Here is a 24,238-nt window from a genome sequence, read left to right as displayed (position 1 = left end):
TAGTTCTTTTAGTTGTGTTATTAGGTTGTTCATCTGAGATCTAACTTTTTTTTTGGAGACAGAGTCTCACTCTGTTGCCCAGGCTAAAGTGCAGTGGCATGATCTCTGTTCACTGCAGCCTCAATCTCCTGGGCTCAAGTGATCCTCCCACCTTAGCCAAGCAGCTGGAACTACAGGAGTATGCCATCATACCCAGCTAATTTTTTTGTATTTTTTCTAGAGACAACATTTCACTATGTTGTCCAGGCTGGTCTCAAACTCCTGAGCTCAGGCAGTCTGCCTGGCTCAGCCTCCCAAATGCTGGAATTACAGGCATGAGACACCATGCCCAGCCAACTTTTTGATGTGGTCATTTAGTGCTATAAATTTTCCTCTTAACACAGCCTTAGCTGTGTCTCGGAGATTCTAGTATTTTGTATTTTTGTTCTTAGTTTCAAAGAACTTCTTGATTTTTGCCTTAATTTTATTACCCCAAAGTCATTCAGGAACAAGTTGTTTAATTTCTGTGTAATTGCATGGTTTTGAGCAATTTTTAAAGTCTTGATTTCTATTTTTATTGTGCTGCGATCTGAGGGTGTGTTTGGCATGATTTTGATTTTTTTGCATTTTTTGAGGATTCTTTTATGTTTGGTTTTGTGGTTAATTTTAGAGTATGTGCCATGTTGCAATAAGAAAAATGTATATTCTGTTTTGGGATGGGAGTTCCGTAGAGGTTTATCACATCCATTTGGTCCAAAGTTGAGTTCAGGTCCTGAATATCTTTGCTAATTTTCTGCCTTTATGATCTAATACTGTCAGTGGAGTGTTGAAGTTTCCCATTATTATTATGTGGGAGTCTAAGTCTCTGTGTGGATTTCTAAGAACTTGCTTTATGAATCTGGATGCTCCTGTGTTGGGTGCATATATATTTAGGATAGGTGAAATGTAATTCTTTTTTTTTTGAGAGGGAGTCTCGCTCTATCGCCCAGGCTGGAGTGCAGTGGCCAGATCTCAGCTCACTGCAAGCTCCGCCTCCCGGGTTTACGCCATTCTGCTACCTCAGCCTCCCGAGTAGCTGGGACTACAGGCGCCTGCCACCTCTCCCGGCTAGTTTTTTTGTATTTTTTAGTAGAGATGGGGTTTCACCACGTTAGCCAGGATGGTCTCGATCTACTAACCTCATGATCCGCCCGTGTCGGCCTCCCAAAGTGCTGGGATTGCAGGCTTGAGCCACCGCGCCCGGCTGTAATTCTTAATATAATGGCAGATATGAGAGATTTGGTTGCTGCTTTCTTGGGACATGACCATTTTCCTTTAACATTAATCTTATGATTGGCCCCTCCCTATGCTTCAGTATATTCATATATAAAAAGCATCCCATAAAAATTTATTGAACTTGCTTTTTATGTTTCTTGTGTTTGTAGCAAAAGAAGAAAGTAGATCAACAACAGTTATATAAAAGAAGGCTAAAATAATGAATTAGAATTTATTCAGTGCTGGGCCAGGTGTGGTGGCTTACACCTATAATCCTAGCACCTTGGGAGGCCATGGCAGGAGGATAACTTGAGCCCAGGAGTTTGAGACCAGCCTGGGCAACATAGCAAAATCCTGTCTCTATTAACAAAAAGAATTTATCACTAAATTCTACCTACCTGCAGAGGAAACAAGTCAAATCTTGGCTGTTCTAGAGTCCACAGCTATGCTGGCTTTTAATTTCTAGCTGTGAAATTACTACTGATTGAGATATAACTATTTTGAAGAAAAGTGGAAAAAGAATGCTTGGGTCTAGGCCATTGGCTCTCAAGCAGGTATGATTTTGTCCCTTGGGCACATTTGACAGTGCCCGAAACCATTTTTGGTAGTCCCAGCTGGGGATGGGGTGGCTTCTGCTACTATTTAGTGGGTGGAGGCCAAGGGTGCTGCTAATAAACATCTTACAATGTACAGGGCAACCTACTCACCTTTCCAACAAAGAATTATCTGGGCCGGGCGCGGTGGCTCAAGCCTGTAATCCCAGCACTTTGGGAGGCCGAGACGGGTGGATCACGAGGTCAGGAGATCGAGACCATCCTGGCTAACATGGTGAAACCCCGTCTCTACTAGAAAATACAAAAAACTAGCCGGGCGTGGTGGTGGGCGCCTGTAGTCCCAGCTACTCGGGAGGCTGAGGCAGGAGAATGGCGTAAACCCGGGAGGCGGAGTTTGCAGTGAGCTGAGATCCGGCCACTGCACTCCAGCCTGGGAGACAGAGCGAGACTCCATCTCAAAAAAAAAAAAAAAAAAAGAATTATCTGGTCCAAAATGTCAGTAATGCCAGTATTTTGAAACCCTGGTCAAGTGTTTTTTGGCATAACATCTCACTATGTTGCCCAGGCTGGTCTTGAACTCCTGGACTCAAGTGGTCTTCTTGTCTCAGCCTTCCAAGTAGCTGGATCTATAGGCATGGGCCGCCATGTCCAGCCTAAGTTAAGGCAGAAAACATGGAATTCTGGGTTAAGTGTTGATATTTAGACTTGTTAGGAGTAGAGGTACAATGTTATAAAGAAAGAGACTTTACCATCTGTATACTAACTAAAAACACAAATACATTTCAGGAATGTTGGTGGCTATTTTCATTGTATTTCATGGTTCTGTACAATATGGCCATTTATGTAATCAGGAAACAAGCTGACAGGTTAATGTTTTGTTTATTTTTTGCCCCTAAATGACATTTAATCTTATTATGTAATATAGGAAGACAGAAAGCTTTTTGATGATACTGAAATTCTTCCATTTATTAATAGCTCTTGCTTATAACCTTAAAAAATATGCAGTGTCTTTCTGGTTTAGTTTTCTAATACTTATTTTCCTGTTCTTTAAAAAAAATTCTGTGGACATTTAAAATCATCTGGTAAAATTATGACTGTTCTTTTAATAAGTAACATATTAATTGTAGTTCATAGCAGCAGTTTTACAGTAAAGGAAGGTTATTGTGAAACTGCTCGATTCTGGGAAGATATAATGTTCCCTCTTTTTTTGCTTAATGGAGATGGCAAAAAAAGAAAGAAGCATGAATGCTATGCAGTTCTGCATCATTAACACTGGCAATGGGTTCTTTTACCTCCTGCCCGCTCACACCATTGTTCCTGACCCGCTTCTCTGTGTGTTTGTATGTTAATACTTTGGTTGAGGGCTGCTGTTACACAGAATATGGCCAGAAACTTGTCAGTCTGATGAATACGCTAAGAAAATACAATTTAAAAGTATTAACAAAATATAAATAGAAGGATCAATGTTCAATGGAAACATAGCTTTATTTAAAGCACTGTGATCTGTACAAGTAAATTTTTCTCCTCTAAAATTTTAATGTGGCAGCAATAGGGATGCTTATGCCAGATCATCAGGCTCAGTGGGATGAAACCCTGTACAGCAAGATAGTCATCGTATCCGCATTATAACATTAGCATTTAGTGGAATCTATTGACTTTGAGGCATCTATAATGCAATAATGAGAATAGTAACAAATGAGCTAAATTAAGCACAGAATGTTTTTATTTTATTTTATTTTTTTTAAATTTATTTATTATTATTAAACTTCAAGTTGTAGGGTACATGTGCACAACGTGCAGGTTTGCTACATATGTATACTTGTGCCATGTTGGTGTGCTGCACCCATCAACTCGTCATTTACATCAGGTATAACTCCCAATGCAATCCCTCCCCCCTCCCCCCTCCCCATGATAGGCCCCGGTGTGTGATGTTCCCCTTCCCGAGTCCAAGTGATCTCATTGTTCAGTTCCCACCTATGAGTGAGAACATGAGGTGTTTGGTTTTCTGTTCTTGTGATAGTTTGCTAAGAATGATGGTTTCCAGCTGCATCCATGTCCCTACAAAGGACACAAACTCATCCTTTTTTATGGCTGCATAGTATTCCATGGTGTATATGTGCCACATTTTCTTAATCCAGTCTGTCACTGATGGACATTTGGGTTGATTCCAAGTCTTTGCTATTGTGAATAGTGCTGCAATAAACATACGTGTGCATGTGTCCTTATAGTAGCATAATTTATAATCCTTTGGGTATATACCCAGTAATGGGATGGCTGGGTCATATGGTACATCTAGTTCTAGATCCTTGAGGAATCGCCATACTGTTTTCCATAATGGTTGAACTAGTTTACAATCCCACCAACAGTGTAAAAGTGTTCCTATTTCTCCACATCCTCTCCAGCACCTGTTGTTTCCTGACTTTTTAATGATCGCCATTCTAACTGGTGTGAGATGGTATCTCATTGTGGTTTTGATTTGCATTTCTCTGATGGCCAGTGATGATGAGCATTTTTTCATGTGTCTGTTGGCTGTATGAATGTCTTCTTTTGAGAAATGTCTGTTCATATCCTTTGCCCACTTTTGGATGGGGTTGTTTGTTTTTTTCTTGTAAATTTGTTTGAGTTCTTTGTAGGTTCTGGATATTAGCCCTTTGTCAGATGAGTAGATTGCAAAAATTTTCTCCCATTCTGTAGGTTGCCTGCTCACTCTGATGGTAGTTTCTTTTGCTGTGCAGAAGCTCTTTAGTTTGATGAGATCCCATTTGTCAATTTTGGCTTTTGTTGCCGTTGCTTTTGGTGTTTTAGACATGAAGTCTTTGCCCATGCCTATGTCCTGAATGGTACTACCTAGGTTTTCCTCTAGGATTTTTATGGTATTAGGTCTAACATTTAAGTCTCTAATCCATCTTGAATTAATTTTCGTATAAGGAGTAAGGAAAGGATCCAGTTTCAGCTTTCTACTTATGGCTAGCCAGTTTTCCCAGCACCATTTATTAAATAGGGAATCCTTTCCCCATTTCTTGTTTCTCTCAGGTTTGTCAAAGATCAGATGGCTGTAGATGTGTGGTATTATTTCTGAGGACTCTGTTCTGTTCCATTGGTCTATATCTCTGTTTTGGTACCAGTACCATGCTGTTTTGGTTACTGTAGCCTTGTAGTATAGTTTGAAGTCAGGTAGCGTGATGCCTCCAGCTTTGTTCTTTTGACTTAGGATTGTCTTGGAGATGCGGGCTCTTTTTTGGTTCCATATGAACTTTAAAGCAGTTTTTTCCAATTCTGTGAAGAAGCTCATTGGTAGCTTGATGGGGATGGCATTGAATCTATAAATTACCTTGGGCAGTATGGCCATTTTCACGATATTGATTCTTCCTATCCATGAGCATGGTATGTTCTTCCATTTGTTTGTGTCCTCTTTGATTTCACTGAGCAGTGGTTTGTAGTTTTCCTTGAAGAGGTCCTTTACATCCCTTGTAAGTTGGATTCCTAGGTATTTTATTCTCTTTGAAGCAATTGTGAATGGAAGTTCATTCCTGATTTGGCTCTCTGTTTGACTGTCACTGGTGTATAAGAATGCTTGTGATTTTTGCACATTAATTTTGTATCCTGAGACTTTGCTGAAGTTGCTGATCAGCTTAAGGAGATTTTGGGCTGAGACAATGGGGTTTTCTAAATATACAATCATGTCGTCTGCAAACAGGGACAATTTGACTTCTTCTTTTCCTAACTGAATCCCCTTGATTTCTTTCTCTTGCCTGATTGCCCTAGCCAGAACTTCCAACACTATGTTGAATAGGAGTGGTGAGAGAGGGCATCCCTGTCTTGTGCCAGTTTTCAAAGGGAATTTTTCCAGTTTTTGCCCATTCAGTATGATATTGGCTGTGGGTTTGTCATAAATAGCTCTTATTATTTTGAGGTACATTCCATCAATACCGAATTTATTGAGCGTTTTTAGCATGAAGGGCTGTTGAATTTTGTCAAAAGCCTTTTCTGCATCTATTGAGATAATGATGTGGTTCTTGTCTTTGGTTCTGTTTATATGCTGGATTATGTTTATTGATTTGCGAATGTTGAACCAGCCTTGCATCCCAGGGATGAAGCCCACTTGATCATGGTGGATAAGCTTTTTGATGTGCTGCTGAATCCGGTTTGCCAGTATTTTATTGAGGATTTTTGCATCGATGTTCATCAGGGATATTGGTCTAAAATTCTCTTTTTTTGTTGTGTCTCTGCCAGGCTTTGGTATCAGGATGATGTTGGCCTCATAAAATGAGTTAGGGAGGATTCCCTCTTTTTCTATTGATTGGAATAGTTTCAGAAGGAATGGTACCAGCTCCTCCTTGTACCTCTGGTAGAATTCGGCTGTGAATCCATCTGGTCCTGGACTTTTTTTGGTTGGTAGGCTATTAATTATTGCCTCAATTTCAGAGCCTACTATTGGTCTATTCAGGGATTCAACTTCTTCCTGGTTTAGTCTTGGAAGAGTGTAAGTGTCCAGGAAATTATCCATTTCTTCTAGATTTTCCAGTTTATTTGTGTAGAGGTGTTTATAGTATTCTCTGATGGTAGTTTGTATTTCTGTGGGGTCGGTGGTGATATCCCCTTTATCATTTTTAATTGCGTCGATTTGATTCTTCTCTCTTTTCTTCTTTATTAGTCTTGCTAGTGGTCTGTCAATTTTGTTGATCTTTTCAGAATGTTTTTATTTACTATGTAATTTTATTTTTTTGACATCCAGAATACTTTGTAATCTTAAGCAGTTCTTTAAATGTTGTTTAAAATTCTAATTGTTGGTGTTCATATTTTTGACAGGCTTTATACTTTAGAAGGAAAACTTATTGAGAGTGGAGCAGAATTGGAGAATGGGCAGTTTTATGTGGCTGTTGGAAGAGATAAGTTTAAGAAACTGCCTTACAGTGAGTTAATTTTTGACAAGTCAACAATGAGAAGGCCTTTTGGGTAAGTCTTAATCCTTACCACTCCTCATGCTTTAGTTATCACTTGAAATAGCACTGGGTCTTTTGCTGACCACCATTATATTTTATGTAATTGATAATCTTATTTATTCACTTAGAATGGAAAGCATATATGGTATACATTGATCTTTGTTTTTATTGCCATGATGGGAGACTGAGAGCTATTGCACAAAAATATAATTTCTGGGAAGTTATGAAAGACTACATTTTTTTTAGCATGCATGAAATTTATAGTAAATACAAAAATTTATTATTGTGAGGAAGATGCAGGGCAATGAGCTTCTCTATAGCAAACATTATTAGAAGTTTTTGTGTCTTAATAGTTGCTAGACCAAATAACTTTTCAGTTGGTTTGGATAGAAACATCCAAGAGTGTTAAAAAACCCATAATATTTTATACTTGTTTTAATAACTGTAAAATATAAAAACAACATAATCCCACTTATGCAAATAGAGAGGATGGGTATACAGTTAATGCATGTAAGATTTTAAGGATTATACTTTTAATTGCAATATACTGTAAACAGTTTTTGTCCATGAAACATCATATATTTGTGAAAGATGCTTTATTTCAGCTGAGGAGATACATTGCGGAGTCACCCAAGAAGAGCTCTGGCCCCTGCTGCAGGACCTCTCGGCTTGCTCATGGTGTTGCTTCTCCCAGAGATTCTATGGCCACCTTGCCATTGCAAACCAATTTTTTTTTGTGGTTGTCATCTGCAGAGATAGAGCAGAATATCACCAGTGTGTTTGCAATTAATTCACAATTTGTGTAACTTGATGGAGAGGCTGGCCAAGAGCTTCTAAATAAGTAGTAGATGAAATGGAATTTCAGGGGTGGTGTTTGAACTATGCAAGAGCACATGATTTTCTAGCACTTTTGAATTATTTACCAACGGACTTATTGCTAACCAACCTTACCCATCCATGAAATCAAATCCTTTAGCCATCTTTGCTAGGCAACCCTGGGTTAACCTGCTGTGAACAACAGTGCGTACTTGATGGTAATAAGAAAACTACAACTCACGTTGGCCTTTCTCATACAATTAATAAGAATTTTTTTATATATGTGTCCTATTTTTGGAGAGATTCAGTTGGGTTTCAAGATGAGTCTTTTCCTAATAATACAGTTACCAACAAAACAACCTATTCTTACAGCCTAAAAGATTTTTTAATTTTTTGGTGAGGACAACTTGTTTAAAAACTACCTAAATGCAAATGCCAGTGTTTTACCTCTGCTCTTCTATCAGAGGTAGACATAGGAGACATCACAGAAACAAAGGAAATTTGTTTTTAACTCAGTCTGGAAAAATCATTATTCACATTTGGAAATGGTTTTTTGAAATGTAAATAGAACACTTTGGGATCTGGATAAAAATGCTATACAAACTTCAGGTGATACTAAAAGTTTATTTGTAAGCATTGATTAAAATAGTATATAGGAAAACATCACAAATCTTTTGGGATGGAGTTTGGAAATTTTATGATCTTTGCGAAATTGGGAAAGTATATGTTAAAGTGTATGTTACCTACCTTCTGTGAAACACAGCAGTAAACAGTTGACTTCCAGGTGGGGATGTTAATTATCTTGCATTGTACATTATTTGTAAACAACATTCAGATTTCTAAATTTCAATTTGTTTCCACAGTCAGAAAGCTTCTTCACTACCTCCTATTGTAGGATCCAGAAAGTCTAAAGGGAGTGTAAGTATCAGATGCTTTCCTCATTAATCTTCTATATTTTTTATATGATACAAAGAGACTGTCCTTTGGGTTTCAATTAAGTTCCAAGAGATAAAACTTAGCAGCTTTGTTGTGTATAAACAATTAAGTGAAACAGCACTAGAACTTCAGTGTTACACTTATGGTCCTAAACAGAGCTAATGTTTTTTAGAACATGTATTTTTAATTTTTTTCCTTGTGTATATACCTGACATAATTTATATTGCACTTAAAATCTTGGCAATAATACATCAAACTATAAGAACCAATGTAGTAGGTCACATCAATGATCATCCAGTCTTGGTTTCTATCTTTAGCAAAGACTGAAAGGGAAGTTTTGGTGAGAAAAGGGGTAATCCTCATTAATATTCATTGAAAAGATTGAGAATTGTTCCAAGTATTTAGTTTGCCATCTGAATATTTCTATTTATCATTTATTCGTTGTTAATTCAGCAAACATTTTAAAATACCTACTCTGTGGGAGCAATGACAGCATTTAGTAGGTAATTTCCTAACCTACTTGTATTTTCAGTCTGTGCTCCCTGATGGGGTGAGCTCCATGTCATGCCAGAGTTTTGCCTTGGCAGTTCTTCCTGGCAGAAGCTTCTCTTTCTTCCCTTTTAGTTGAATTACCTGACAAGTTGTGATCAGAACTGATTTGACATCTTCTACCCACACCCTGAATTAACTAAGCAACATTCTTATTTTGGTACTTTGTAAAGTAAATGATTTCTAGGCAATGATATTGTCTCCTAATGATTATTTAGATCCCTCCTTTTTTTGGTTATATCATGTGAAGTTCTTGAAAGAAAGAAAAATAATTTTGTATACATAAGTAATGCTAAACTCAGTATAACAGATATTTATTAAGAACTCATTAGCTGGGACTCTCGTACTATTTATGACAAAAATAAAATAAAAATCAATAGAGCTCTTGCCCTCAAGCAACTTATAATCTACTTGAAATGAAGAAGGTAGCTTAAAAAGGCAACAAACAAGCTAATGCTAAACACCAAATATCTAGAGATTGGTGACCATGAGAGGGAGGGAAGGAATGAATGTACAATGGCAGCGGTCCACAGAGGAAGTTGAATTTGAGCTCCGCCTTTGAAACTGTTTAAAATTCAGAAAAAGGTAGATGAGGGGAGAGGAACGGGGCAGATGGCATGCGAAGAAGCAGTCATGCTGGCTAACATTTATCAGGCATTTGAGGGCTCAGCACTATGCCAAGCTCTTTACAGTAGTGATTTATTTAACCTCACCCCACAAGGCAGGCACCTTTGTCATCTACATTTAAGAAGGAATGAAAAAAGGAATTACACAGAGTAGAAGTGACAGGTTCAAAGGCTCCCATTGAAGGCGGAGGTTGCAGTGAGCAGAGATTGCCCCACTGCACTTCAGCCTGGGCCACAGAGTGAGACCCTGTCTCAAAAAAAATGAAACAAAATAACGTAAAATACAACACAGTACAAACAAAGCCTCCTGCTGAGCAAATGGCAAGGGAGGAATTGCATCCACACAACCAGCTCAGAGCTCCTGCTCCCGAGCCCCCCCGGACAGTGAGTCCCTTAGGCTGACTGGAACAGATGGGGTCCTTTTTGGTGTCAGGGCTGATGTGCCTGACATGGTAGGTGGTGGCAGTTATTACATGACCTTGAATAGCAGAATGAAAAGTCTAGTCTTCATCCTTGAATAGAGGGCAGCCCGCAAGGGCTTCTGAGAGGTGATAGTATTAATCTGAGTCCATTTTGGGAACATCAGATCTTTTACATGGAGAAAGAATTCACATGATGAGAAGCCATAGATAAGTCGATGGTTATGAGGCAGTTGCAACTATCTTGGTATGAGGTGAAAGGAGCCTAGACTGGGGAGGTGGCAGAGGCAGCAGGAAGTGATGATCTGGAAGAAACCAAGGGACAAAGGATTTGTGTGATGATTGGATACAAGGGGTTAATGGAGAGGTTGGGGCCAAAGATAACAAATTTTTAAGCTTGGAATTTGAGAAAATGGTAGTTCTATGGCCATGAAGAGGGCAGCCAGAGCAAAGAATGACTACGTAATTTCAAACATGTTGAGTTGGAAGTATCATCAGGAAACTTAGTTGAAAGTGTGCTGCAAGCAGTTGTAAATGGCAGAGCTGAGGCCTGACAAGGGCATCAGGACTGAAGTTGCAGGTTTTTCTTTTCTTTTTTTTTTTTTGTTGAGACAGGGTCTCACTCTGTCACCCAGGGTAGTGTACAGTGGCATGATCATGGTTTACTGTAGCCTTAACCTCCCAGGCTCAAGCAATCCTCTCACCTCAGTCTCCTGAGTAGCTGGGACTCCAGCCATGTGCCACCATGCCTGGCTAATTTTTGTGTTTTTTATAGGGACAGAGATTCACCTTGTTGCCCGGGCTGTTCTCAAAGTCCTAGGCTCAAGTGATCGGCCTACCTTGGCCTCCCAAAGTGTTAGGGTTACATGTGTGAGCCACTGCACCTGGCCTGAGTTGTAGATTTGATCAGCCATGTAATGGTCCCAGTTGAATAGCAGACATAGCGTCACTGTGGTACTTCATCACCTGGCACAGCTTGTACAGAGCAAGTCTCACTGGTGCTGCCAAATGAGAGAACGGATGAGGGGATCCTCGAGGAAGATGGTGCAGTGAGAACTACAGAGGGCCCAGACTTGAGGCAACCTAACTTCACAGGTGTGGGGTGAAAGAGGAGTGAGAAGAATATTTTAGTAGGCGAAAACAATATCAGAGCAACTATAAAGCTAATACTCATGAAATTAGGGATTGGAAATTGTATTTTGCTTTTTTTGTTTTTCTTTAGGACTTTGTAGCAGAATCCCTTCTGTGTACTATATAGATATTAGCTTGTTAATTCTCACACTGCAGTTAGAGGAATGATGGTTAAACAGAGACCCATTGTAATTGAATAAATTGACCCCAAGTCACAGGGAAAGTCGATGTCAGGACCAAAGTCATGACCCAACTCTTTGTATTCACAGTGACTGAACTTTGGATTGAATGATATGTTTACTATTGTGAAATTTGAAAAACTAAAATTTTCATTAAAAACATGTAGAGCCTTTCCTGCTTTAAAATGCATGTGTAGGTAAACACATGCAATTTTATTTCTTGCTCATTTGTAAGTTTTTTAGACTGTGTGCTGTTAATACTGTGATACATCAAGGTCATCAGATCAGTTCATCTGATTGAATTTTCACGTGTTTGGCACTGTAGTAAGCCCCAGGAATATAGCAATGAGCGCAAAGATCTGATGCTCTCTCTGATACTCATGGTCTACTTGAGGAGACAAAGGTGAAACAAGCGATTCCATAAATCAATAGATATTTATGAAGTATGATAAAAATGAAAGAAAAGTATAGAGTAATATGAGAGACAATAAAAGAAAAATACGTTTAGATAGGTGTGTCAGGAGAGGCCTCATGGAGGAAGTGACGTTAAACAAAGACTCAGATTTATAAGGTATATTTGCATCCCATAGAAAGCAAAGTTGTCAAACATTCCATGCTATGACTTACAAAAATGGTAGCAGTTTGTCCCTCTTTCTACAGTGTTCCCATAGCACCCTGTATTCATCCACTCCATCCGTCATCCATTCCAAATATATTCGCTGAGCTCCTACTAAGTGCCAGGAACTACTGTAGGCACTGAGTGTATAGTGGTAGATAGACAAGGACTTGGACTTATGGTGCTTTCATTCTAGTGTGTGTGCATGCACGCGCGCGTGTGTGTGTTGGTCGGGAGAATGGATGGGATGAATGGGAGTAGATGGATGATCAACTAATAAATAGTTTCAGATGGTGATAAGTGCTACGGGGAAAGTAAAATGTGGCAGGACATGATGTATATAAAATTGTCTGAAACTGAGACCTTAATGATATGTAACGGAGCCAGTTGTGCCAGGGATGAAGAGGCAGGGGAAGAAGAGCATCCAAGACAGAAGAAACAAAGTCACATAGGCCCTTGCTAAAGAGCCTGGCATGTGAGGAGGGAAGAAAGAAGGCCATGAATGAAATTGGAGAGGCAGGCAGGGCTCAATCATGCAGGCATGCAAAAAGTTTGGATTTTATTTCTTGATGGGGTGCCGTTTGAAGGTTATAGGAAGGAAATGATATCATTTGCTTTAAATTTTTTTTTTTGTTTTGAGACCGAGTCTCACTGTGTTGCCCAGGCATGATCTTGGCTCACTGCAACCTCCGCCTCCCGGGTTCAAGCAAGTCCCTGCCTCAGCCTCCCAAGTAGCTGCGATTACAGGTGCCCGCCACCATGCCCAGCTAATTTTTGTATTTTTTTTTAGTAGAGACGGGGTTTCACCGTTTTGGCAAGGCTGGTCTTGAATTCCTGACCTATGATCCACCTGCCTCGGCCTCTCAAAGTGTTGGGATTACAGGTGTGAGCCACCATGCCTGGCCTGCTTTACCTTTTTAAGTGCTCATTCTGGCTGTGGTATCTATAGAGAAATGGGTCGGGGCAAGAATAGATGCAGGAGGCAGTGGGACACATACAGGTATGTGGGACACATGCAGGTGAGTCTGACAGGTGGCTGCAGTGGGGGTGGATATCTATTATAACTCTTCTTTGAGTATATGGTCATTGATTGATTCATTGATCCAACAACTATTTATTGAGTTCATATGATGTCCTGGGCACTGTTCTGGTGCTTCAGGGCCCAGAGATTCTATAGTACTAAATGCATGGAGGTTACATTCCAGAAACAAATGTACAATACATGTGATATACACCAGGGATAAGCATGAATAAAAATACATGAAGACATGGGAAGAGGAGGTGAGAGAAGGTGCTATTTCAGCTGGGAGGTTGGAAAGGCCTCTTTCAGGAGGTTACATTTGAGTAGAGGAGACTAACCCCTGGCACAGTGCCTGGTGCTTGGTAAGTTCTCACTAACTTGGCTTAGGCAGTGTGTGAATGTTTGGCATTGAGCCACACAGAACTTCCTATGCCAGTAAATCCAAAGTCACAAGCTCGATTTTTAACAGGATTAATTTACTCCTTTCCTTTAATGAATCGGTTCCCTGGAGAATGCATGCATTTTATAGATCATTAGCTGCCTGGCACTGAGAGGAGGGGTGTGAGTGAAGGGGACTGTTTGGGGAGAGCTTAGCTTCCAGCTTTAGGAACCACTGCAAAATCAGTGGGGAAGGCACCCTAAGCTCATGATGCAAATCAAAGTGGTCACAGAACTAGAGTTTTAGAAATTTATTTTTCCCTACATGTCTTTCTAGGAATTGCTCTTTTGCATGTAGAAGAGAGTGTGGATGAGGGACTGGTAGAACTTGAGAGGGAAGGAGAGAAAGCAGCTGCCATAGTGTACACAGGGACCCCTGCTGGTGAGCCAGGGGAATGCCTTGTGCAAAGCAAGACAGACCAGAAGTCATTTCTTATACAGACTCAGTGCTGCCAGAGTCACAGAAATTAGCACGTTGAGGAAAATTTTAAGTTGTGATTCTAGCCTTAAAAGCAAAAGGAAGATGTAAATAAATTATCTTAAATTCCCTGAGCTTGAAAAATATACCCATCTGCAGAAGGCTGTTTTCCAGTGGCAAGGTGACACCAGGTAGAATCACAGCACCCTCTATTGGAAAAGATGAAAAAAATCAGGAAAGTATTTGAAAGTGAAAACCAAGGACTATGTGATCTTTTGTTGTCCTTATTACCATTTGACTTATACATCTTATGGTCAGTGGTTTACAGGATCAAATATTATTATTTATAAGGTTTTGATAAAAAAATTCATTATTATCCAAGTATCACAGGGTCACTGTGAAGCAAGTTATAAACATATTAAGATAAATTCCTCACACTCCCAAACTCCATTTTGCCATGGGGGAAACTGAAGCTGGTATAGGTAAAAGGGCTTCTTACTCTTGTCATCAGCAGATATGCAGATGAGAGAAGTGTCAGGTGGAGTCACCATCTAGTCCCCACCCACCACCCCCAGCTTATGATGTCTCTGGGTGCACCCATGAAATACACACATTGTGAAGGCCGCTCACTGAGGCAAACCTCTCACAAAATTATTTTAAATTTGATGCTTTTTGGTCTACATGTTTTTGGCACATTTTCATGGGAACTGGAAATTAGTTATTACACAATAATTGAATGCGTGAGTGTCAACTGCCAAATTTATGCATTATGTAGTTATTTGAATCAATTAGTCTTTCTTAATGCTCCAAAATTATGCTTTTTTGAGTGTTTTTTTATCAGAAATTTGATAAATTAGAACATTCCTCTCTATTCATAAACAAGAGAGGTGACTTAGAATGACATGCACTCCAGAGTGGGCCTTCTGTGTCTCCCTCTTCGTGCCCCTTTGTGAGTAATGCTTTCCCCAGAGAGCTGCAGAAAATGATCCTGCTGAGCTCCAGGGTTTCTCATTCATTGGGTTCCATTCCAGTCCTTGGAAGTTCAACAGCAACTCAGAACATTCTAGTAAGCTTGCTAATTGCTTGTGAAAGGTTGATCCTCTCATCTAAAGCTTTAAAATTTTTAAAATCGACCAAGTGTGGTGGCTCACCCATGTAAATCCCAGCACTTTGGGAGGCTGAGGTGGGCGGATCACCTGAGGTCAGGAGTTCAAGACCAGCCTAGTCAACATGGTGAAACTCTGTCTCTACTAAAAATACAAAAAAATTTAGCTGGATGTGGTGGCGGGCACCTGTAATCCCAGCTACTTGGGAGGCTGAGGTAGGAGAATCGCTTGAACCTAGGAGGTGGAGGTTGCAGTGAGCTGAGATCGCACCACTGCACTCCAGCCTGGATGACAGACTGAGACTCCATCTAAAACTAAACTAAACTGAAATATTAAAATCTTGGGATGAAAGACCCCATTGAGAATAAAAGGGACTATGAGACTTGGCTGATGGTTTTGGAACCTCTACTATAATCGTATATCTATTTCTTCTGCCAGACAGTTTATGGAAGAGCTTAAGATTCTCAAGAAAGAATCCTCAAAGAAAAGAAAAGAAAAGAAAAAAGAAACCTCTGGTTGCAGTTACCATAATAATTAAATGGAAACTGTATGTTTAAATTACAGTTGGAATAGGAAATTAAATTACACAAAAAGTGTTATAGATTTGGACAAGTTTTCATACTGTTAATAAACCTATGCATAATTCATTTACTTGTAGGCTATGACAAAATAGCATAAATAACTTCATTTGTAAAGCTGTGAATTTTTCTATTCCTAATTGGATGATGGCTAAATCCATTTAAATGCTTCTGGATGACTGAATATATAAATGTTTAAAATGAACAGTTATAATAGTTTTCTAGGCAGATTTGTTTATTTAATATTACTACATTTACTTTTAGACAGAAGCATAGTACAGATGTTGCATAAAGATTACACTCAATATGGTATGAGTTTGAAATGATTTTTAAGAAAAAGATTAACTCTCTGCTCTTGAAGAAAGCATTCTGATACTTATTAAACCAACACTGTACATCACGCACTGTACTAGTCACTCCATAAGCCTTATCATTGCATCCTCATGCTAGACCCAAAGGCAAGTACATTAATTCCACCCAAATAATGAGGAAACTGAGGCTTAGGGAAATTAAGAGTTAGTTAGCCCATGGTCCCTTGTGTTCAGTGGCAGAGCAGTAGCTCTCAGCCATGTATTTGGGGTTTCTAAAACTTGCATTTTTCCCACTACCTGTAGCCTCTCACCATATACTCTCAGGTAAGTTTAGAACCTGAGCATCTGAGAGCCAAGACTGCCTTAGTAAAAGGGAGTTTCTTTTTCTTTTTCTTTTCTTTTTGTTAGAGATGGGGGTCTCACTCTGTGGCCCAGGCTGGAGTACAGTGGCATGCTCACAGCACACTGCAATCTCAAACTCATGGGTTCAAGTGATCCTCCTGTGTCAGCCTCTTGAGTAGCTGGGGCTATAGGCAAGCACCAGCACACCAGGCTGATTTTTAAAATTTTTAATTTTAGAGATGGAGGGTCCTGCTATGTTGCTTAGGCTGGCCTCAAACTCCTGACCTCAAGTGACCCTCCCACCTCTGCCTCCTAGGTAGCTGGAACTATGCTTAGGGTGGCCTCAAACTCCTGACCTCAAGTGACCCTCCCACCTCTGCCTCCTAGGTAGCTGGGACTATACTTAGGCTGGCCTCAAACTCCTGATCTCAAGTGGCCCTCCCATCTTTGCCTCCTAGGTAGCTGGGACTATGCTTAGGCTGGTGTCAAACTCCTGACCTCAAGTGATCCTCCCACCTCTCCTCCTAGGTAGCTGGGACTACAGTCTGGAGCTACCATGCCTGGCAAGAGGCAGTTTCTTGCTGTAGCAATGGCCAAGCAGAGGCTTAGTATCAGCACAGCTGTTCCTTGCAGTAGCCCCCAATGCAGTGGCTGCTATGTGGCTCCTCGGGGACTGTACTGGCCCAGTGATAAGAGCCACTGAAACTCAACCTCCCTCTTGTGTGGAGGAGTCCACTTTTGGCAGCCACAGGGTCTTCATTGTGAGAGACACATGGGGACTAGAGATAACCATGGAAGGTGTGATCACCCTGGCTGCCTTGCAGGAGTAGGGGCAAGCAGCTGCACAGCTCCCTCAGGAACAAGTGGGGACATGTGGTCCTGAGCCTCTTGAGTCTGTGTGTTGCTCTGGATTTGTGATTCTTAGAGACTGTGGTGGTCACCAACAGACTCATTAATATTTGGAGAATTTCTACAAGCACAGTGTATGGCTGCTTGTAGGATAACATCTATACACCCATAGCGACAACTTGTTAAGAAGGTATTTGTAGATTAATTGATCACTCTGGGGGAAGTCACCATTTCTCATCCAATAGACACTGGCTGATTCTGCAGAAAGGTGCAGGAGTGAGAGGATTGTTAAGGCAGTGGATTTACAGTGGTTTTGGAGGCAGCTGCTCTGCCTCTGACTGGCTATAGGACCTTACACAAGATTTATCCTTTAAAGCCCACTTGCTCATCTACACAGTGATGTGGTAACAGTAGTGTCTATCTCACTAGCATGAGGCTAGTGAGCTAGTAACTAGGGCTAGCATGAGGATTGAGTGAATACAATTTTATAGAATACCTGGCACATGTTAAAAATCCCAGTGATTGTTAGCTATTATTTTTATCCTCCTTCCTCTCCTAGACCCTTTTGCCTCCAGGAAGATACATTTGGAGTTAATGTATAAAGATGGACAGTTGTAGAACCAGGACAATACACCTCCCTGCCCCTGCCCTGCTTACCAATAGTTAATGACATGTATTTACTGGGAATCTTTTTGAGAGTTCATTAGCTAGTAATAAAGGTCTAATACTTTGCCATTTAGGGAAATGATCGCCAATCTAAGTCAACAATTGGATCCAGTGACAACTCGTCTCCTCAGCCCCCGAAGAGGAAAGGGAAAAGAGAAGATGTGAATTCAGAAAAACTGATGAAAGTGAAACAAAATGTAAAATTAAAGAATTCACAAGAAACCATTCCAAACAGTGGTAAGTGTGTTGTTGTTATTATCTTAAGGCTGTGATACAATTTTAATTCTTAAATAGATCCATTGTTTCTCTGGGCCCACAGAAGCTATTCCTTATTTTCATATATGAGAGTTTTCAAAGAAAATTGTATTTGTATATGAGAGATGCTGCTGTTTTTATGCTTGGTTTTTATTTGTAATTAGATGTTGTGCCATGAGGATACTTGTTTTGAGATCAAAGGTATCTTGTGGTAGTCTTATTTTAAAAGTATATTTTTTTCATCCTCTGCTCCCACTGATATTGCTTGATTAATATTTTTACCTACAACTACTATGATATTGGTCTCTTATTTGTGTGTCTGTAACCCTTGCCCACATTCATTATGATTTATTAGTCAAAGATCATCTTTCCTGAAAAGTCATTTTGTTAATTATAATGATAACCAGGAGAATACTGAACAGATATAACATTTTATCAGTAAACAAAAACCTATTCAGCAAAATTAGATGTAGTTTCATCTTGCACTAGCAGGTGAGAGATGGTATAAAATAAAATAAAAAATTGCATTAGTCCAAGATTTCACTGGTATGAGATAAAAGTGTGGTAGACTAAGGAAGTACGCAATGAAAATTGTTAACTTTTTTGTGAAGAGGGTCGATTTTTGGTTTTATTCCCAGCGTGTTCTCAGAGTGGAGTGACGCTGGGGTGGGAATGACTGGCTGGGAAGCAGACCAGTGGGAATGGCTACTGCTTCTCTTGCCCTGAGATCCCCTCGCACACACCCCCACCCCCCCTACCCGTGGAACAGTGAGGGGTATCAGGAAGAGGACTGATGGCATCAGGTTTCAGATTAATGGGCAAAGCCCTATCTTCCTCCTGGGAGCTCCAGCTTATTTCAAAGTCGATATGAAGAGTCACATTAGTATTAGAGCTAATATGAACTTCACAGCTGAGGAGACAGTTTGAACTCCTGTGAGGGTTTAGAGGAAGCTGCACAAATGATTAAAGAGTCAGAACAAAGATGCGTGAGGTGAGGTTAAAAGAACAGGCAAAATGGGTGAACCAGTTCCATAGAGAAGTGGAGGGGTCTAAATCATCAAAGACCTAAATGATGGAGACTAGCTGGAAGTCAGGAGTCCTAGATTCTCGTCCCAGCTCTGCCATTGACCTTGGGCAACTCATTTAACTTTTTTTTCTTTAGCTCCATTATCTGTCTGAAAAATGTAGGTTCTTATTAGGATTTCTCTTTAAAGTTTTGATTACGTTGAAATTTGTACAGTCCTTTCCCGTGAGTAGAGAACAAGGAGGCTAGGGTGTAATACAGTCAGCAAATATTTACCGAGTGACTATTATGTGACAGGAATCAAAGAAAATAAATTAGGCCTGAAGAACATACCCTACCTTGAGCACTGAAAATGAGAGAGGCTTTAAAAAATTAATAGTTATTAGATTGTGAAGCCCCCAAAGCCTTGGGCTATGTCCTACTAGTTTTTTCTTATTCCCAGCAACTGGCACAGTCTGATAGATACGAGGCACTTAATAAATGTTGAGTGAATGAATGATGGAAGTTTAAAAAATAGTTAATTCTGTAATATTTTAATACCCACTGTGAAACAGGACCTTTCTTAAACTTTTCATTTGTTGTTGTTGTTGTTGTTGTTAAAAGCCTTTTATAAGATGTTATTTGCTTCTTTTCTGTGAGGTTCTTGTTAGCCTATAGAAATCCCGATCCTTACTTCCAGTGTATGTTTAAAAAGTCTTTAAATTAGCTAGTTGTCCCTTGGAAGAAAGAGAATGATCATCTTTTCAGGTTATCTCATTTGTAAAAACTTGAGAACATAAGAGGCTGTATTAACATATTCCTTGTTCATAGGAAAGTAACCTTCATTAACAAGTCAAATTATTGGCTGGGTGCAGTGGCTCATGCTTGTAATATCAGCACTTTGGGAGGCCAAGGCGAGTAGTCGGATTGCTTGAGTTTGAGACCAGCCTGAGCAACATAGTCAAACCCTGTTTCTACAAAACAAATACAAAAAATTAGCAGGGCGTAGTGGCATACACCTGTAGTCCTAGCTACTTGGGAGGCTGAGGTGGGAAGAGCAATTGAGCCCAGGTGGCTGAGGCTGCAGTGAACCGTGATCCTGCCACTGTACTCCAGCCTGTGTGACAGAATGAGACCCTGCCTGGAAAAAAAGAAAAAAAAAATTGAGTTATTGGTAGTTTTGCTTTTGTAGAAATCCACAAGTAATTTTTAACAACATTTGTGTTGGTGGGCGTGAAAAAACGTGTTTAATATTGAAGTAAATAGTATTTTAAAAAGAAAAGGTGTAAGCTTTCCTGTTCTTTTATTTTCTTCTTTAGATAATTCTGTAGTTGTTTTAGATATAATAGCCCATTTTAAGTTTATATTTTCCAATGTGGTTTTATAATGTGCGTATTATAGGTTTTTAAACCGCTGGATCTCGTTACATGAAACGCTACTGATATCTTTTAAAGAAAGATTTTAGGGAATGATTTTTTTTTGTTTTTCCTCCACTAACAGGCTTGTACCACTGATCTAGAAGCATTTTGTATCTTTTCGTTTGTATAGAAAGAACATATAACCTGGAAAATGAATCTTGGCTTCCAAAGACAATTTTTTTTTCCAGGAAAAATGAAAAAGGATTTTGTGCAGTTCACTAGATTAAACCGTCACTTGATAACTTTAAGCATATTAGCTTAAGTCCATACTACTGAAAATTGAGCAATTTGGTTCTTAATGGATCTCCCTGCAGATGTCTTTGACTATAGAAATTTTCCAGATTATAATATCAAAAGTCCCTCTCCCTTTCTCTCTTTAATTCAGCCTTCATATTCATTTATTATTAAAGTTGCTTTTTACTTTAATGTCATCTATTTTAGTAATTAGAACCGAGTATGTGCTTTTGAATACTCATATTTCAAGAGGGCTCTTATTCTTTAGAAAGGTAAAAGCAATAAGAATTTGAAGCAAAATGAAAGTGAAGGGTGTAAGAACTCATAATAACGTAAAATGCAAAAATTTGGTTTTAGAGATAAAATTTACATAGCTTTTTCTACTTACAATGTATTTTAAATTTGATATTAAATAAGCTGTTTAGTTTTATTTCAAAGTGATAAATTTTAGGGTTAGGGTGAATACCTATGATTATTTTCTAGCATATGTTAACTTGTGCAAATGTTTGATCTAGTGTTCTTATATACTATTTTCATTTTAATTAGAAAAAGACTTCATAGGTTATCTTGATTTTTTAATAATTAAAATTGTAGTCACATATTTTTTCCTTCTTGTAAAATTGATATTTACTGATTCAGTTACCAAATGCTGCATGAATGAGCAATGCTTCTATCAGTCTGTAGATGGCAACGTGGGTCTAATTTTGTTTCCTTTTTTCTTTTCATTTTCTTTTTTGACTCTGTTTCTCTCTGTAATAGTAAAGCTTAATAATTCAAGCAGAGCAGTGACATATTTCTTCAGGGAAACAAATCCCATTTTCTTTTGGTAGCCAAGATGCAAAGTAGGATTGGTTGGTGATTGATGAAGTTGGGTGTGAAATGCATTTTTAGTGTTGCATTTAAATACCAAGCTTAACTGGCCAGCACATGTTTTTGTTACACTTTCCACTTGAGTTGCAGTGCCTTGAGATACGCTTTAGAGGCTGGCAACTAGCTGCATTCTCCACTATGACCAAAACAGTAATGATGATTGCTTTGAAATAGCATTTTGGATGATCGATCATATCAATTGGTATTATTAATATTTGGTACATGAAAAAATGTGCTTTTAAAACCCTTGTGAACACAAGAAGTATAGTGAATTTAGGTCTCTGTAGGAATATTGAAAAGGCTACAGAGAAAATAGCCTGGTCTCTTTGACTTACATTGTATTGATAATTATAGGTATATTTTCAAGGCAAAGTATTAAAAAAGCAAAAATAAGAGTTGTATTATTTTGATGGATGTGGCTCTCTTTCACTTTGCATGAGTGGCCATGCCTGTGTGCCCACACATGGGCCAGTATTCTTTTTGTTGCAAATCCTGGCTTATTCCCAGTGTGGTTCTGTGATAGTTTCCATGAAACTTGTGAGTTTTAGACTCCTGATGACTGATTGGGAGCAGGTGCGGTGCCGGCAGAAGGCTGTCTGAATATTATGACCTTGTTGGGTGACTGCCCTTGAGCAGTCATGCTCTTGAATTTCTTAATAGCTACAACTTGCACATGGTTTGCCTGCATTGCCCCAAGCATGAAGCGTTACTGCAATTCATCCTCAGAGTTATGAGGCATTGAAACTTGAGCTTCTTCGGTTCAGCCATGAATCAGTCCAGGCACTTGCATGGTTCCCAGTCACAAGAGACTCTGGAGACAAAACCAGAAGCACATTAGGAAAATGTGCTATCTCACGTGTCACCTCCTAAGGGGTATCAAATCTGGGAAGCAAGTGTGTATGAAGGCACCAAGGTGACGTCACCAAGTGGCACCCTACTTTTGTTTAATAAGCTAAGATTTATTATTCATTGGTGTCTCTTGCCACCGTGTTCACCCTATAACAGAAATACAGGTTTTCTTTTTTCCTTAATTTGTGTAAATTTAAGGGATACAAGTGCAATTTTGTTACATGGATGTATTGTGTCATGGTGAAGTCTGGGTTTTTAGTATAACCATAACTTGAATAATGTAAATTGTCCCCATGAAGTAATTTCTCATCCCTCTTCCTGCTCCCACCCTTCTACCTTTCTGAGTCTCCAGTGTCTATCATTCTACCCTCTATGTCGTGTGTGCACATTATTTAGCTCTCACTAATATGTGAGAACATGTGTCATTTGAATTTACATTTCTGAGCTATTTCTATTAGGATCATGGTCTCCAGTCCCATTCACATTGCTGCAAAAGACATTTCATTTTTTTGGCTGAATAGTATTTTATTGTGTGTGTTTATGTCTATATGTATGTGTGTATCTACATCTATATACACATACCTACAGTGTGTGTGTGTGTGTGTGTGTGTGTACACACATTTTCTTTTTCCAGTTATCCATTAATGGACACTTAGGTTGATTCCATATCTTTGCTGTTGTGAATAGTGCTGTGATAAAAATACAAGTGCAGGTGTCTTTTTGGGATAATGATTTGTTTTCCTTTGAGTAGATATCCAGGAATGAAATTGTTGGATAGGATGAAAGTTCTATTTTCAGTTCTTTGAGGAATCTCCGTGCTGTTTTCCATAGAGCTTGTACTAACGTACATTCCCACCCACAGTGTATTAGTGTTCCCCTTTCTTTGCATCCTTGCTAACATCTGTTGTTTTTTGACTTTTTCAGAATAGCCATTCTGACTGGTATAAGTTGATATCTCACTGTGGTTTTAGTTTGCATTTCTCTGATGATTAGTGATGTTGAGCATTTTTTCAAATGCTTGTTGGCCATTTGTATGTCGTCTTTTGAAAAATGTCTATTTATGTCCTTTGCCCACTTTTTAACGGGGCTCTTATTATTTTTTGTTGTTGAGTTCTTTGAGTTCCTTGTAAATTCTGGAATGAATGACAGGGAAATATAGGTTTTCTATCCCTTGGTGGATCACAACTCCCATCTCAATGGCAATGTGTACTGTGGGATATATGGGTCATATTTTATTACATCAAGTACTAGTATGATAAAAATTCTTAAGATCAGCATTTTTTCACACCTTCATGATCCACTAATTGGAATGATATATTGTGCCACAAATTTCTAGTACAGCGAGAGGCCTTAGTATTTTTCTTGAGGTTTATTGTGAATTCAAATTCTATTAATAAAAGTTAGTTTCAAAATGTACGCTTTGCTATCTAGTTTAGTACTGAGAGACTGAAAAATTAAAAGCTGACTGAGTACTAATAAGATGTATGGCTCAATTTGAGTGGAGTAAAATACTAGCCCTTTTAAGAAAAGGATTCTTTTCATATCCTGCCCTCTTAAACCTTCGTTCACTATATAGAGAGGTGCCATGAGGCAAGCATTCTTTTATAGCTGATACAGGGTTGAGACTTCTGCAGTAAATTCTTTCGGGGGTTATTTTTTCATGTAGCCCCGGGTTGAGTGTGAAGATGCTTTTTGTTTTCACAAGGAAAAGTTTGTGAGCTGTTGAATTACAGAGGTATTTTCAAACCTTTGGAAGATTTCATTCCAGAAATTCATTTTAAGTAGGTATTTTGATACTCAGATCACATTTTCCATGCAAGCACCCCATAAAATTCTATGTAAGCCATAATTCATCTTAATTATTACATTGTGGTGCCG

General features: G+C 39.1%; 1 protein-coding gene across 2 annotated transcripts in view; it reads left to right on the top strand.

Moving 5' to 3' along the window:
• The window catches only part of DCDC2 (doublecortin domain containing 2), a 187,974-nt gene that overhangs the window by 64,982 nt on the left and 98,754 nt on the right, over window positions 1-24,238 (top strand). For both annotated transcript variants that reach the window (XM_007973559.3, XM_007973558.3), the window contains 3 exons: window positions 6,597-6,743; window positions 8,410-8,464; window positions 17,806-17,968. In XM_007973559.3, coding sequence (XP_007971750.2) covers window positions 6,597-6,743; window positions 8,410-8,464; window positions 17,806-17,968 — 365 coding nt within the window. The remainder of the gene's footprint in view (window positions 1-6,596; window positions 6,744-8,409; window positions 8,465-17,805; window positions 17,969-24,238) is intronic.

The sequence above is a fragment of the Chlorocebus sabaeus genome, chromosome 17 (assembly GCF_047675955.1).
Source record: "Chlorocebus sabaeus isolate Y175 chromosome 17, mChlSab1.0.hap1, whole genome shotgun sequence".
In the NCBI taxonomy this organism is placed as follows: Eukaryota; Metazoa; Chordata; class Mammalia; order Primates; family Cercopithecidae; genus Chlorocebus; species Chlorocebus sabaeus.
This window is presented reverse-complemented; position numbering and strand designations above follow the sequence as displayed.